Here is a 15,901-nt window from a genome sequence, read left to right as displayed (position 1 = left end):
AATATACGGTTGTTTATAGGAGAAATCGTTTTAAGGATGTACTACACCCTTTCGGCCAAAATTCACGTTTTTTAAATTTTTCTGGCAAATTATTGATCGGATTGACGCGAAATAATATACCGTTTTTGCGTTTTATCATTATTGACTGACTCACGAAGTTTCATGATAGTGCATTTTCCTGCATTTTTTCTGAAGTTTCTGAATTTCCGATGTTTTAGAAAAAACGCAGGAAAATGATTGCACGATCATGAAATTTCGTGAGTCATTAAGTAATAATAAAACGCCAAAATGGTATATTTTTTCACGTAAATCCGATCAATAATTTACCAGAAAAATGACAAAAACGTGAATTTTTGCGAAAAGGGTGTAATACATCCTTAAGACTATGAACTATTGGATTGAAGGTGGAAGTGTACAGTTCTTCTGGACGCCATGTGTTAAAATTAATTGTTTCAAACTAAAGTTGATATTGAAACTAAAGTTGATATTGCGCCTAAAACATACTCTTGATCTATTCTGTAAACTCTGAATACGATTTTCTCCAGAAAAAATGGCCTGAACTATTTGCCTCAACTTGAAAATTTCGAGCTTTAAATGAATACTTTTAAAAATTTCACATTAAAACCTCTGAAATCTTAAAATAAGATATTATTTTTTTGGCTGTGGAAGTGATGCGAGGGGGTGTAAACCAATAAATACGCGAAAAATAATGCTGAAGGGGTAAGGAACGTGGATTACGAAACTGCAGTGTTGGAGGGGGCTAGAGTGAACTTGTCTGACGTCTCTCCATCTCTCTTTCTCCCTCGTTTTTTACCTCTATTTTTCATTCTCTCACTTCTTGTTGTTCCCGCTCTTCCTATCTACCTTGCCGCCCCCACCGGATTCACCCCCCCCCCCCCCTCTCAACACTAGTATAGCCCTCGACAGTTTTTCTCTCCGTATGCAGTACGGACTATACACACTCTTGCTGAGGTAAGAAAAAAAAAATGAACGACGAAACGACGCTAGAATTCAAACCACAGGTTGGGGATAAACTTTACAACCATCAGAATTGTGCAGAATATAGAGACTAGATATTTTTATTGCTTCCTGATAATTCTGTGGGGAGGGAACTGCAATGGAGTTGTGCATTCGATTATTCTTTTACTGGAAAGTGTTCATGGCGAGTCGACAGAGTTTTCACCCTGACCGAGACCTCAGAATTGAAGGAGCTCGAATTTCACGAAAATTTACGTCTCCGTTACAATAATATTATCATTTGTAGTATATTGCACAATGAATTTATTGTGTAATATACATATGATACTTAAGGCGAGATAAAACTTCGTTTCGAACAAATTTGCTATAATTTCCTTGAATATGTCACAAGATTCGTTCAATTTCACTCTAGAAGCCCTGAGTTGACGATTGAACGACGGTTCATTGCACCGCCATCTCCCCTATATCATTCTTCAAGTCTGCGAAAAATAGGGAAATTTTTCGTAAAGCCGTATCGCGGAGCGAAATCGGTAGCGAGGCGGTAAAACGGTTCAAGGCAATTTTGACTATTGCTCAGTTTTCGATAAATATGTTGGAATCTAAGGCCAATAGCAACATTTTCGTTATGGTTTTTTTTTGTAGTGCGAATTAAGGTATTTATGGCGGGCTGGCCATGTAGGAGGTGAGATGGAGGGGAATCTATTGTTCCCTTGCAGAAAAACAATCGCTGAACAAAAAAAAAGATATTTCAATTACAAATTTTCAATCAATTTCGACCATTTTTGTGTTCGAAATATTTTTTTAATAACTTTTCTATTTTTTCCCACATATTTCAAGCCTTCTTTTATTTCTCTAGCTGGTCTTTTGGGTAATTGGAGAATAATTAATATGGAGAGAAAAAGTGACAACGTCGTGCCCTTCGAGGTACAAGTTGGCAGCACTGATTCACTCAGCTGTTATGTTCCTTCTCATCGCGAAATGTATCATCACAACTTCATTCGTATTTGCCGCGCTTACTCCTCCACGATTTCTAACCTCGACGATGTCGGTATTCCAAGTTGCGCACGCAGAATTCCTATCTTTCATGAATTTTTTAATTATCCCTTCTAAACAATTCTCCTAGGTCACTTGGATAATTTTTTTTCATGTTCCTCCATGAAAGTTCCACCCAAGTGCGAAATTTCAGGAGAATGACGATTTTTTTTTTCTATGTTTGATATTTTTTTTCCCAATTTTCATAAGAAGCCGTGTTTCGAGGTACAAGTTGGCAGCACTGATTCACTCAGCTGTTATGTTCCTTCCCATAGCGAAATGTATCATCACAACTCCATTCGTATTTAGCGCGCTTACCCCTCCACGATTTCTAACCTCGACGTTGTCGCTATTCCAAGTTGCGCACGCAGAATTCCTGTTTTTTATGAGTTTTTTAATTATCTCTTCTAAAAAATTCTCCTAGGCCACTTGGAATAATTTTTTCATGTTCCGCCCTGAGAGCTCCACCCAAATGCAAAATTTCAGGAAAATGGCGACTTTTTTTCTATTTAAAATTTTTTTTCCGCATTTTCATAAGAGCCCGTGTTAAAATGCATTTTTTAGAAAAATTTCTGTGTTTCACCCATTCTCCTAGGCTATCTGGGATTTTGCATAGGGGTTTTGAAAATATCAAAGAATATATAAAAAAAATTATCAATTTCTTGAATTTTTTTCGGCTTCCTCTGACTGCCATAAATACCTTAAGAGTTCTAAAAATGGTTATTAGGAAAATTCCTCGCCAAGTTGTCATCATTAAACATGAATACAGTATCAATGAACTTCAGTCTAAGCATGATAGTGTAGACTTATTTTATTTTATTTTTTGAGATCAAATATTTTCAAATTTCACTCACCATCTTCCCCAAATGTTTCGTTTTATTTCGACAATGCGAATTTCACAGATTTTCATAGAAAATTTATCGCGAAAAATTGGCTATCTCCCTTAAATTCGGAGATATTATATTCTTCGAAAACTCAACTAAGAGCCAAGTCGACGTGAATCGTTTTACCCTTTCGCTGCTGAAATGCAAACTGCAAAGAAAGTATCCACAAAAATTGCCCAACTTACAACAAAAAAAATTGTGCAACTGATGTTAGAAAGGAATTAATTTATCTTGTTGATTCCACCACCGCTTGGTGACATTATCGTTTGAAGATAGATCTTCATCGCCAGGTATAGTCACCTGACTCTACATAACCCTCCCCTAGGCATCAATTTGCTATACTTCTCATGAATAATTGACACTATACCATCATTCGTATGATAAGTACTGAAAAATTAAGATGAACATTTGGCAGATTGTGTGCCCATGATCCAATTGATTCTCTCTTCACTTATTGATTGATTATTTATTTAAACTCCTTATTCATGTCCTATACAGGGGGTATAAAGACGCCCCCTGGGAACAATCAAAGAAAAAGTAGCTGAAACTAGCGGAATATTTACCAGCTGAAGATTCAATTTCGGAGATTTCTAAGGATTCGAGGGTCAAACAATTACACTGAGAGAAAAATCTAAAGTTCGATTTACAATAAGAAAATAGTTGAGGCAGTTTTGGTGAACGATACGATTTTTTTTGTATGCGGCACGTAACACTATAGTAACTTCACAAGCGTAATTTTTGCAAATCAAAATACAGTTAAGCTAACCAAAGATCAAAAGTAACCACGAGAAATCTATCGTGAGTAGAACTATAAAATAGTTGCAATGACTAGATTCCATTGTAGTAATTACTGTTCCGGCCATAGTTACCGTAACCCATGAAAAATTGTTGAGGACTTTTTGACTATAATTCGATGGTGATGGAATATAGTCAGAAGAATCATATTTTTCTCTCAGTGTAGTTAAAAATATTTAAACACCCCTACACTGAGAGAAAATCAAACACATTGACAAATAAGTCTTATTTGGGCCAACAAAATCGCTAGTTGAAAATTGCCAAAAAAGAATTTGTTCGGGTCGAATTGGAAAGTCTCAAACATGAATAATTGTTCTGCTTTCGACAGCAACGAAATATTTGGCTCAAGCGGCGAATAATTCACACCAGACGGTGCCTTTTCAGGATGAAAATATCTCATACAGAGGAAAATTTATCAACAAATATTTTATCCCCAAGTTACAAAATTGCTATCATATCATTATTATTGTTTCATTTAAGGGTTCATTTCTTGTCTGTGATTATTAGACAGCCGAAACGAAAAACTACGATCCCTTGTTTCGCATAAAACAAAGATTTTTCGGGAGCAAAATACGTATGGGAGTATCGAGTAACGAAGGAGTAGTGCTCGAAATGACATTTATTGCGTGTTCAGAGAATGCAATTTTTTTTGAACTACGAAATCTACTTTGGCGACAAAAATTTTTCATTCCGGCGCACTCTGTGCATGTTCGGCACAAAAAAATCCTCTTTTGATAATTTTCAAAACACTATCTTCTTGGCACAAGTAAGACTTGTTTGAGAACTTTGTCGTTTTTGTCTCAGTGTAGATTCGCATAAATCGAATCTTGCGCTGGCGAATGGTTTGGACGTTTCAGCTTCAATCCCAAAAATAATACAATTGATAGTAAACGCATATAAACGATACATAACGAATTTAATTAATATTAATTAATGGACTCTACACATCAAAAGCATTAAATAATTACGTACGTCCCGGACTAAAAGTAAAACTGGTACTTGAAGCTATACATTAATAACAGTACTTTCTTAATTATAGTAGTTTCTCGATAATAAGGGAAATTTCCTTAATTCGTTCTACAAAAATCGTTGCAACGAAAATTTTGCTATTGACCTTAGATTCCGAGATATTTATAATCGTACGGAAGTTTCTCTTTATGCAAGTTCAATGTCCAAAATTATAGTCGGGCATATATCTGATCAGAAAATGCCTACCAACTTGTAACTATTTTCCATGAAAATTTATGAAATTCGCAATTGAATGTCGAAAGGAAAAGAAATATTTGGAGAAGATGTTGAATGAAATTTGATAATATTTGATTTCACAAAATGAAATATTATCATTAAATCAGACTATACAATAATGTTTATAGCGAAGTTCATTGATACCGTATTCATGTTTCGTGATGACTACATGACGAGCAACTGTAAATAATTCAAACAGAAGATGGAATACAATATCGACCTGGTAAAACGATTCAATATCTCTGAATCTAAGGGAGAAGGCGAATTTTTTGTTATGACCTTTTGTGTAGCTCTTATTTCGTTCTACAAAAAAGGTCATAACAAAAATTTTGTAATCCGCCCTAGATTCCGAGATATTGATTGAAAACTAACCAATAGTCAAAATCGACGTAAACCGTTTGACTCTTTCGCTACAGAATAAAGAATAGAGAATATTAATCATGAGTGATCCTTTGATTTCGGATGTCGATCAACAGCTGGAGCTGTTCAGAGTCGGCATTCGTCCTTTTCGTTTCATTTAATAAAGCCTCGAGATTGAATTAATCCAACAAAGTTATTATTCAATTCCACTCATAATCCCAATCGAAAAACATTAATGGAAATAAAGTGACTCGATTTATTTATTTATGATCGTCACGTGCCGATATGCCAGACTCACAACGTGAAGTGTGTAATCTCATTACTCAAGGATGAAGTCGACGAATGACTAATGGAATACCGGTCATTATCGCGTACTTTTGTCCCCACTCGATCCATCAACTGAAAATGTCTCAATATCAAGGAAACGATGAGGCAAAATGCACGTTCAATATTTCTTGAACAGAGAATACAAATGGGTTGATTTTAGCATTATGTTAAAGCATTTTATTGAACTTCATTCAGTCAATTCAATGTCAAGTCATCGACAATGGGAGAATTAAGAGAAATTGACGCTTGATTTTTTTCCAAAATCTTCATTAAAAAAATAGCCCAGCGAATTATTAATGTAATCAATGAATTTTCTTGGATAAATAATCCATTCTTTTTCCTTTGCAGTGAGTCTAGAGTGAGTTTAATAGATAAATTCATTTCAAAATGACGAATTTTTTGGAAGAAATCAGAACTTTTTGCATTTCACTTCTCCCTATTGATAATTCATATGAACCTAATAAGACTTTTCCTGAAAAAATAATTCCAAAATCAACATAATTCACCTGAAAATACAGCGAAATTCTCAATAATATTTGACCTTGAACCACTATTCCGCATCCATAAAAATCCGAGGCAAAGGAGAAGTTTAAAAAAAAACCGAGAGTTGAAAAAACTTTGTCGTCAATGGATGCGCGCGTTGCTCAATAACCCCACAAGAATAAGTAAAAGAGGTGGAAAGGGCTGGAGGGTGCCACTGTGTCGGACAAATGTTTTCGCTTCGAAAAGTAGCCCGACGAATTATGGATGAAATTGATGAATAATCGATGCTTTTTACTTTGCAGTTACTCTAGACTGAGTTTGATCGATAAATTCGTTTTAAAATGACGACTGTTTTGAAAGAAGTCCAAACTTTCAGTCTCACTTTCCCTTATTGACTCCCCTGGAAGAATAATCCGAAAATCAACATGAGTGACCTAAGAATGCTGCAAAATTCTCAAAAAAGAGAAGTTTAAAACGAGCAGGGGGCCGAGCCTTTCTGGCAGAAGGCATGTGACCTTTACCTGATGCGTTACTTGTTTTTTCCATTTTTTGTTTCTACCAATTCCATTGGTAGTAAGCTTCCGACTGGATCCGCAGGAATTTCATTTTTTAATTGAAAAGTGGCAATTTTTATTGAAAACGTTTCCCCGAAACGTTTGACCTTCTAAAAACGAGAATTAAATTTCGGTCTTATTCAGTGGGATAGGCATATCTACACAACCCCATTTTTAAGAAATGTTTCCATGTGAAAATCAATGATAGAACAACGGCACCGGTTTTCAGCACCGTGCCCGTACCGTAGTAACCGTGTTTAAAAATCAATTATTTGAAATAATAATAATTCTTTTCAGTAAAATATAATGCTAGTTTTTTTTGTATGTCATTTTATGCGAAAAACGCTTTTTACATCAGCTCTATTTCAAAAAGTATTGAATCGATCAATCTGTAATTTTACACAGGGGTGCAACTCGATGATACTAACTAGTCCTCAACATTTTGAAACTTGATCACATCCTTCAACTCATCTAATGGAACGTCAAAGCAACTTTCAGACAAGAAAAATATAAAAACGCCAATATCTCGTAAATTTTGCAGGAACGGGTATATATATTTTGAAAAAACTAGATAGGAGACATCAAGACGAATATTTTGAACAAAATCTTGAAATCGGATGAACAATTTTTGAGATATTAAACAATATAGTTTTGTACAAAAAATTGAATATTTTTAAAACTACTCATTCGATTTCGCCCATCTGAAATCCCAGCCTGTGATATAGTAAGAGCTAGAATCCTACCAAATTTCAACTTCCTATCTCAATTTTTTCAAGCGTTATCGTGTTCACATCAATTTTACCACAAAAATGAAAAAAGTCAATTACTGGGCGACTCGCAATAGTTAGCTAGGCATATTATGGTCCGATTCGATAGATATTATCATAAAGAATATTTTCTGTACTGCTTCTCACGATTTCTCGTCTGAGAATTGGTATTACATACTTCCCAAACTCGAAAACTTGAAAATCACTACAGAAAAATATTGTTCCTGGGCTGTTGCGATGGGGTTTTTTTACTCGTGTGGTTGGCCAGTCCTCGCCTACGGCTCGGAGGCCAACGCCACACGAGTAAAAAACCCCATCGCAACAGGCCGGAAAAATACTATTTGACGCCAAAAAAGTTCATTTGCTGCAGTGGTTTTCGAGATATTGAGAAAAGAAAATTTTTTCGGAATCGCTGTATCTCAAAAACTACTGGACCGATTGAGCTGAAATTTCGCCCAGATGTGCTTCCAGACAATACCAATTACGAGCCAAAATTTCAGATTTTTATCTATCACTTTAGTGCTTTTTCCGTGAAAATTTATAAAAAAATTCCCACAATTTTGTGCGCACGTTTCACGACATTGTAAGTCATTTCCAAGCAAAATTAGAGAACCGAAAAATCGACCGATTACAAAGCTTCCATTTGGAAGCAAAAATCCGAGAGCTGAAGAAACTTTGTCGTCAATGGATGCGCGCGTTGCTCAATCACCCCACAAGAACAAGTAAGAGGTAAAAAGGGCTGGAGGTGCCACTGTGTCGGACAAATGTTTTCGTTCCTCCTGCAAAAAGCGAAGAATAAGAATCCATCGGGAGCGAGAGAGCCCCCGCCGCCACTGAAAGCGACCCCTACCAATCAGATACATTTTATTTATTTTCTTTCCTCGGTATCAAACCCCTCAAGTTCAAGGATAAATCGAACGTTCAACAGTGAACAGAAACCAGGCAATTCATTCAAACATAAAATGCTGAAAAAGCTCAGCCCCAGACAACACCATACATTTCACTTCCTGTAATAATTACCAATTTCTTCGGTAGGGAGGGAGGGGGATATATTATTAGACACGTTTCATTGAACCTGGTAATTTTATTACTCATTAAGCAAATTTAATCGGCATTCCCGTTTGTATGTAATTGTAATAGCGACTACCTACACAAACTAGATGCCAACAATATGGGTAGTTTAGGCCGGATAATCAACACGTGGCTCGTTCATAACCGTCCACCAATTAAACGTCGACACATATTCCCATTCGATATTTGTGAAAACTTTCGTCCCGAGTTAAAGCGGTATAAACACGACTTGAACTTTAAAGATTAAAGCTTGAGATAAATTTTACACGGACGTTAAGGCATATGTTTACAAAAGAAGAGGTTTTTCTTACGATTGTCCCCATGTTTTTCATAGATAATGTTTATAATGTTCCCGAGAGATTGAAAAAAATTGTAATTGGTTGTATTAGAGTTTAAAAGATGATAAATAGTGAAATACGGGCTTCTAGCACGCGAAACATTGGCCAAAAGGGGGTTAGGAGTCCCCGTGAATCCGTGGTAAATTGATAAATTCTGAATACGGTGATTTTTTTTTGTAAAATTGAATAGTGCCTAATTTCTGCGCCAGTCAACTCCAAAAAACGGAAATTTCGTGAAATCATTTCTCATTTGATTCAAACAATTGATGAATAATTTTTTAGTTGATTCAGACAGCTATTGTTGCCTTCATTAACAAGGTATGAAGATAGAAAAATTCAATAACTTATGAGAAGGTAATAAATTAAGTCACTTAAAATTTTTTGCGGAAATCCACAGGGACTAACTTTTGAGTGGTATTGCCTGGAACATACCTTAGTGTGAAGTAAAGAATTCTGGTTGAGTCTGTGCTCAATTTTCAGTCCAATATTATTGATAATAATGAATTTAGAAACAAAATCTCCAAAAATCACAAAAAAAATAGAAGTTCTATGCCTGATATGAAAATAATCTAGAAATAATTGTCAGAGAATTTGATGGATTTATTTCTCACACTCTTCAAAGTTAAAATTCATGTAAATAATTATCGATGGTGAATAATTGTTTTGTTGGCCATATGAGGATAGAAAAACTCAATAACTTATGACAATGCAATAAATTAAGTAATTTAGATTTTTTTCCGGAAATCCAGAGGGACTTTTGGATCGTATTGACTTGGGATCCTTAATATGAATTGAAATATTCTGGTTGAGTCTGTGCTCAATTTTCAGTCCAATATTATTGATAATAATGAATTTAGAACCAAAATCTCAAAAAATCCCCAAAAAAATAGAAGTTCTATGCCTGATATGAAAATAATATAAAAAATAATTGTCAATGAATTTGATGGATTTATTTCTCACACTCGTCAAAGTTAGAATTCATGTAAGTAATGATAAATGATCAATAATTTGTTTATCGGACATATGAGGATAGAAAAATTCAATAACTTATGAAAATGCGATACATTAAGTCATTTAGAATTTTTTTCCGGATATTCATAGGTACTAACTTTTGGGTGGTATTGTCTTGGGATATACCTTAATATGAATGAAAATATTCTGGTTGAGTTTGTGCTCAATTTTCAGTCTAGTATCACTGATAATAATTAATTTAGAAGCAAAATAACAGATTCTTATGCGAAAACGAATTTTTCGAGGTTACGATAAAGATAAAAATGTAGAAAAAATCGTGAAAAATAAACAAAAATAAAAATTCTATGAATAACGTGAAAATAATCGGCAGTGTCAAAATTTTGTCTTCAAAATTTGATTCAAAAATAATTTAGATATCCCTAAGGGGTAACAGAACGCCGATAATTTTCCCATTTTTTGAACAAATTTTCTGCTTAAAGTTACCGATATTTTTACAAATCGAAGCGCATTAATCTCTAGGAATATAAACAACTTTGAGCAGGAAATTTGTTTGAAAATTTCGAGGAAACGGTTAAGCCCTCTGTTACCCCTTAAGGATGTATTACACCCTTTTCGCCAAAATTCACGTTTTTTGAATTTTTTCTGGTAAATTATTGATCGCATTTACGTGAAAAAATATACCGTTTTTGCGTTTTATCGTTACTTAATGACTCAAGAAATTCCATGATCGTGAAATAATTTTCCTGCGTTTTTTCTAAAACTTTTCGGAAATTCACAAAACTTTAGAAAAAATGCATGAAAATGATTGCACGATCATGAAATTTCGTGAGTCATTCTTAAGTAACGATAAAACGCAAAAACGGTATATTTTTTCAGCTATAATACCCCAAGACCTTCAAAATTATCGGGTATTTCCCGAATGTTTTGTTGAAGGAAAACTCGAGGGAAATATCCGATGAATTTTTAAGTTCGAGGGGTATTCGGAGGACAATTTCTTCAATTCTGATTTTGGCCGATCAGGATGCAGTGTTCGTGGTTACGGGACACATTTCACAAAAATGTGAGGAATATCCGTCAAATTCGTAGAAAACAATTGACAGGCTACAGGGAAATTATCAGTCTGATAATTTCCCTGCAGCCGGGGAAATTATCAGTGTGAAACGCATCACGTGACTCCGAATACTGCACTCTGATTGGGCAAAATCAGAATTGAGGAAATTGTCACGTAAATCCGATCAATAATTCACCAGAAAAATGAAAAAAAAACGTGAATTTTGGCCGAAAGGGTGTAATACATCCTTAAACGTCCCAGCGGCGGAACAATCACCATCATCGACTCACGACAGGAGAAAACATGAGTCCACCAATAAAAATGTCTAAAACACGATGTACCTGAGGGTGGAATCCCCATTGCCTCAATCGAGAGTAGTAACGTGAACTTGCTGAAAACCAGTTGGCAACTCTAAAACTCCACCAACCATTTTATTTTTCCCCCCTCGCTCAATTCGCACGACCATTTCATTTCTCAGTCAGCCGATGTGTTACATCATGGGGACTTGCGGTGTAGGTGAGTCACGCGGTCGTGAGAAATAGCGTGCAACTTGTATTATTTTTTTTTATTCTCTTATAAATTTACCTGCCTCGAATAATAGTGAAAAGAGGACAGGCTGTGTTTTGCAACATCTCTGTTTCACTTTTCCTATGTCTTTTGTTAATAATTAATCGGTTAATGAGTGTTACCCCTGGTATACTTGCCCCTTTACCGGACAATGCGATATAATGTGAGTATTCAGTAACGAAGCAGTAAAACAGTTTTAATCGATTTTGGCTAGTGGTCAGTTTTCAATAAATATCTCAGAATCTAAGGCGGATAGCAAAATTTTTGTCATAACCTTTTTTGTAGAGCTCGTTAAGTACTCCAAAAAATGTTCTATCGAAAATTTCGTTATCTCCCTTAGATTCGGAGGTATTCGTCAAAAACTCAGCTGAGAGCTGAATCGAATTGTTTTACCATTTTCAGTAAATATCTCATAATCTAAGGCAGACAGCAAAATTTTTGTTACGACCTTTTCTGTAGAGCCCGTCAAGAGCCACAAAAAATGTCATAACAAAAATTTCGCTACCTCCCCTAGATTCGGAGATATCCCTCTAAAACTCAGTTGAGAGCTAAATCGAATGGTTTTACCGTTTTCAGTAAATATCTCATAATCTAAGGCAGACAGCAAAAATATTGTCATGACCTTTTCTGTAGAGTTCATTAAGACCCACAAAAAATGTTATAACAAGAATTTCGCTATCTCCCCCAGATTCGGAGATATCCCCCAAAAACTCAGCCAAACCACTTCCACACTTTTCCCTCTCCACTCCAGAATTAACGAAGAAACTCACATTTTGTAGTGATTCTGCATGTGAAGGTGCATCTCAGCATTCTGCTGCTGCATTTGCTGGTGATGCTGCATCTGCTGTTGCTGCTGCTGCAGGGCCTGATGATGGGCCTGCGGGGGATCGAGACTGGAGGCCCCCAGCAGGGTAGCGCTTTCCCTGAACAGCGTTGCCACTTGCATCCTCAAGCACTGTTGTATTTACTTCCAAATATCCAGTGCAACAATGTGGCACCCAAAACCCCCCGACTTTTCTTCTCTCTATACCTGAAGCCCCCAATCTACCGTTCCGCAGAGGGTGACCCTCTCGCTCGAGCGAGAAGGAGCCGAAAGAAGTAACAAAAAAAATTGGTCTGAGGTGATGAATTGTTTCAACGACTCAAAAGTCGCGCACAAGTCCCCCTCGCCCGCTCATCCTCGGGTCCGGGTGAAACTCCGGTGCTGGAGGACAAGATAATCCTTATTTTACCCGACGAAGAGACCTCCACCAACGTCTGACACCACACACGAGCCTCCCGGCTCCTGCGTCCGGTTTTTCTTATCACAAAAATATCATCAAACGAAAATAACACTGACTCAATGCCCCTCAGTTGCATCAACCACTCGTTATCACCAACGAACGCCTATTTATACCGAACGAAAAAAACTCCTAAAAACACTGAACTTCACCTGTTCACGACAATCACCCCGAGGTATTCACTGAATCCAAAACCCCTCGCGATCCCACCAATAACAATCCCCAGAGAGCAATCGAGTCACAACATGATAACATTCAGTTCACTGCGTTTTTTTCTCCTTTATTTCGGTTTCTCCGATGAAAAGAATTCCTAGCCTTTCATGCACCACCGTCCGTGCCCCTGGCGACGGCGAGCCATTGTAACAGCCGTCGCGCGCTATGTTTTCGTCGGCTGAATATCACACGACAGAAAATATTTAACCTCCTACCTCACACTGGAGCTGCAACACTTCACTCATTAAAATCCAAACTCTCATTTGCTCACTCGTCCCCTCGAAATTCTACCAAATTACTCCTCGTCTTTCCCCCATTCTTCCACTTATTCATCCGAATTACTCGCCCTCACAATATCACTCGTGTATTTTTCACTCTCTCCCCGCTCTCCCACTCGTCCCGTTGACTCTCATTCGTATCCCCGTGCTGTGCGTTTTAAATGCTAAACACAAGTTAAAAAATACGCGACACGATAAACGCTGGAGTAATCCATTCGCGGTACCAGATTCGGCCGCACTGTTCTCGGCCGTGCCTACCGTTTACTTCGGCTCACCTCGGCTTTACGCTTCGGTGAGCCTCGGCTGTACTCGTGTGGACTCGGTATATCACAGCGAAATACACTGTGTTGCCCGCCCCCGACGCTCGGCAATCTCCGGTGCATCTCGGGCTTCACCCATTTACCAACACTTGTTCATTTTCAAATGTACGTGGAAGTGCACACCGGCGGGAATGATTTTTATGTGTTGGGATGAGCCCCCGACACTCTTAAAGGGGGTGGGGGGAGCGGGCGGCGAAGGGGTGGTTGCGGCGCGGGTGTGTGATGCGTGAGCACTCCGTGATCCCTCGCCCCGCTCTCCCGCGGCGGCTCCCACTCACTCTAGGCACTTGTATGGGTGTGTTTAGAAGGGGGAACGGTGTACATGGGCTTGCGGCCGTGTGGGTGGGCACACAGGCTCCGGTACGTGTGCACGCGTGAGTGTGACCCTGTCGGCACGAGTGGTGGGTGGGAATTCACTCGGGCAGGGGTGTATGCACTATTGTGTCTTGGGTTTTTTTTTTAAGGATGTTCAGGTATCTGCGGGCTCGTGAGGGACGCACTGTAGAGGAGGTTTTCAGGAGGCAAATTTGGGCGGTGGGGGGAGGGGCGGTGGAAGGTTTGAAGGGAGTTTGAAGGGAATTTGTGGTTTTTTGGGAATTGTTGATTGGGAGGAGAGGGTTGAGGTTGTGCAAACTTTCGGGAACTTTGGGTTTTTGGGGAGGAAGTGGGTTCTGGTGAATTTTGAATGGGAATACAGTGGGAGGGTTTGGGGGAAATGGTTTTATGGGGGAATATTGAGTGTTTATAAATTATTTGTGGAAGTTGGAATTTTGAATAATTGAAATTTTTTTATTTTATCAATCTTCCGCCAGAAGTACGCTTAGCATTTTTTTCAAATTTTTAGGGTGTTTTCTAAGGGGTCAATATCGAGATTCAAATTCAGATTTGGGAAGTTCAAATAGGAGAATTATTGTAAATTAAATTGGGTGAGCGAAATTTGGTGGAAATCATCAGTATTGAGTATTATTTAGGGGAGGTTGGGGTAAAACGGACACTTGACTTTTTTTAAAATGTTAATGAGGGATTGAAATGGTAGAAAATTCATTGTTTATAAATTATTCATAGAAAATACTCCCATTTGCAAAAAATTGCATTTTTTAAATTATTCATCAATCTTCCTCCGAAAGTAAACTTTCTATTTTTTTCAGATTTCAAAAATGTTTTTTAACGGTTCAATATCGAGATTCAAATTCAGACTTGCAAAGTTTAAATAATAAAATCATTCTAAAATTTGCGGAAACTTAGGGTCAAATGGGGCTCAAATGAAATTTCTGATGTTCAACTACAGAAGTAGAAAAGTATTTCACTGGAGAAAAAATAGCTAGATATCCAAGTATCTCATACAATTTAGTCCAGACCACACTATGTATAAAGTGAACCATTTTCAATCATCAAATTTATCAATTTAATTTAGTGAGAAATTTTGTTGTTAAGTGATGAATATTCAGCGTCATTCAAATTACATTTTGCACATAATGATTATTTTTTAAACAATCGTTGTCTAATAAATAAATAATTGACATTGATTAACCATTCGGAAATCTTTTTTGGTCAGGCATTAAATTGATTCATGATAAAATTCTGAATATGAATAAATTTGTTGCTACTCCGAACAAATGAATTTTATGTTTGAAAATGGATTGTTCATAAATTATTATAATATTATTATATAATTATTATAGAACATGATCGATATTTTCAATTTTTTATTTTAATTGCAATTTTTCAATGATTTCATCAAGTTTCCTCCAAAAGTAAACTATCTTTTTTTTAAGATTAAAAAAACGTTTTCTAACGGTTCAATCTCGAAATTAAAATTGGCCCTGCAAAGTTTAAATAATAAAACCGTTATAAAAAGTCCAAAAACTTGGGTTCAAATGGGGCTCAAATGAAATCCCCGACATTCGACAACAAAAGCAGAAACCCATTTAACCGCAGAAAAAATAGCAAAACTACTCCGACGTCCTTAAATCCGTCAATTACTCAAGACTGATACGCAGTGCATCAATGCATAACCATTCGCGGGCCCTCATACTCTACATCTGTCCCCTTCATCCATAATAGTTCAACATCCTCATCATTCCTGCATGAAACCCAAATCAAAGTCACGAATTCCCCCCAAAAGTGGAGTCTCCACCTTTAGGGCCTAGTAAAACAAGCCCCCCCCCCTTTCCCTATCTTTTTTTCCTCATTCGTTATTTTTTTCAGGGCCCTGAATACGGTATCTACAACTCTGCTCCTGGTACGAGCGTGTTCTGTACGTGAGTACACGAGAAATCGTTGGGTTGCGCGCGAACGCAGAGAAGAGAGCGCGGCGCGGAGAGCGGGGGGAATAAACGGGTAGATTTAAAGAGGGTCCGGGGTGTACAGCGCGGCGCAGGTTGGG

General features: G+C 37.2%; 1 protein-coding gene across 2 annotated transcripts in view; it reads right to left on the bottom strand.

The window, feature by feature from the left end:
* Positions 1 to 13,545, bottom strand: part of LOC107037909 — a 63,130-nt gene extending 49,585 nt beyond the window's left edge. Inside the window, exons 1-2 of one of the 2 annotated variants that reach the window (XM_015256733.1) lie at positions 13,454 to 13,545; positions 12,195 to 13,343 (exon numbers count right to left, since the gene is read on the bottom strand). In XM_015256733.1, the coding sequence (XP_015112219.1) occupies positions 12,195 to 12,370 (176 nt within the window). In that variant the 5' untranslated portion in view covers positions 12,371 to 13,343; positions 13,454 to 13,545. Of the gene's footprint in view, positions 1 to 12,194; positions 13,420 to 13,453 lie in introns of those variants that run through there. The other variant, XM_015256732.1, reaches the window with a different exon arrangement.
* Positions 13,546 to 15,901: the final 2,356 nt, after the last annotated feature.

The sequence above is a fragment of the Diachasma alloeum genome, unplaced genomic scaffold (genome assembly GCF_001412515.2).
Source record: "Diachasma alloeum isolate Michigan unplaced genomic scaffold, Dall2.0 Dall_scaffold_00271, whole genome shotgun sequence".
Lineage (NCBI taxonomy): Eukaryota > Metazoa > Arthropoda > Insecta > Hymenoptera > Braconidae > Diachasma > Diachasma alloeum.
Note: the sequence above shows the minus strand (reverse complement) of the source record. Positions and strands in the feature narration are given on the sequence as shown.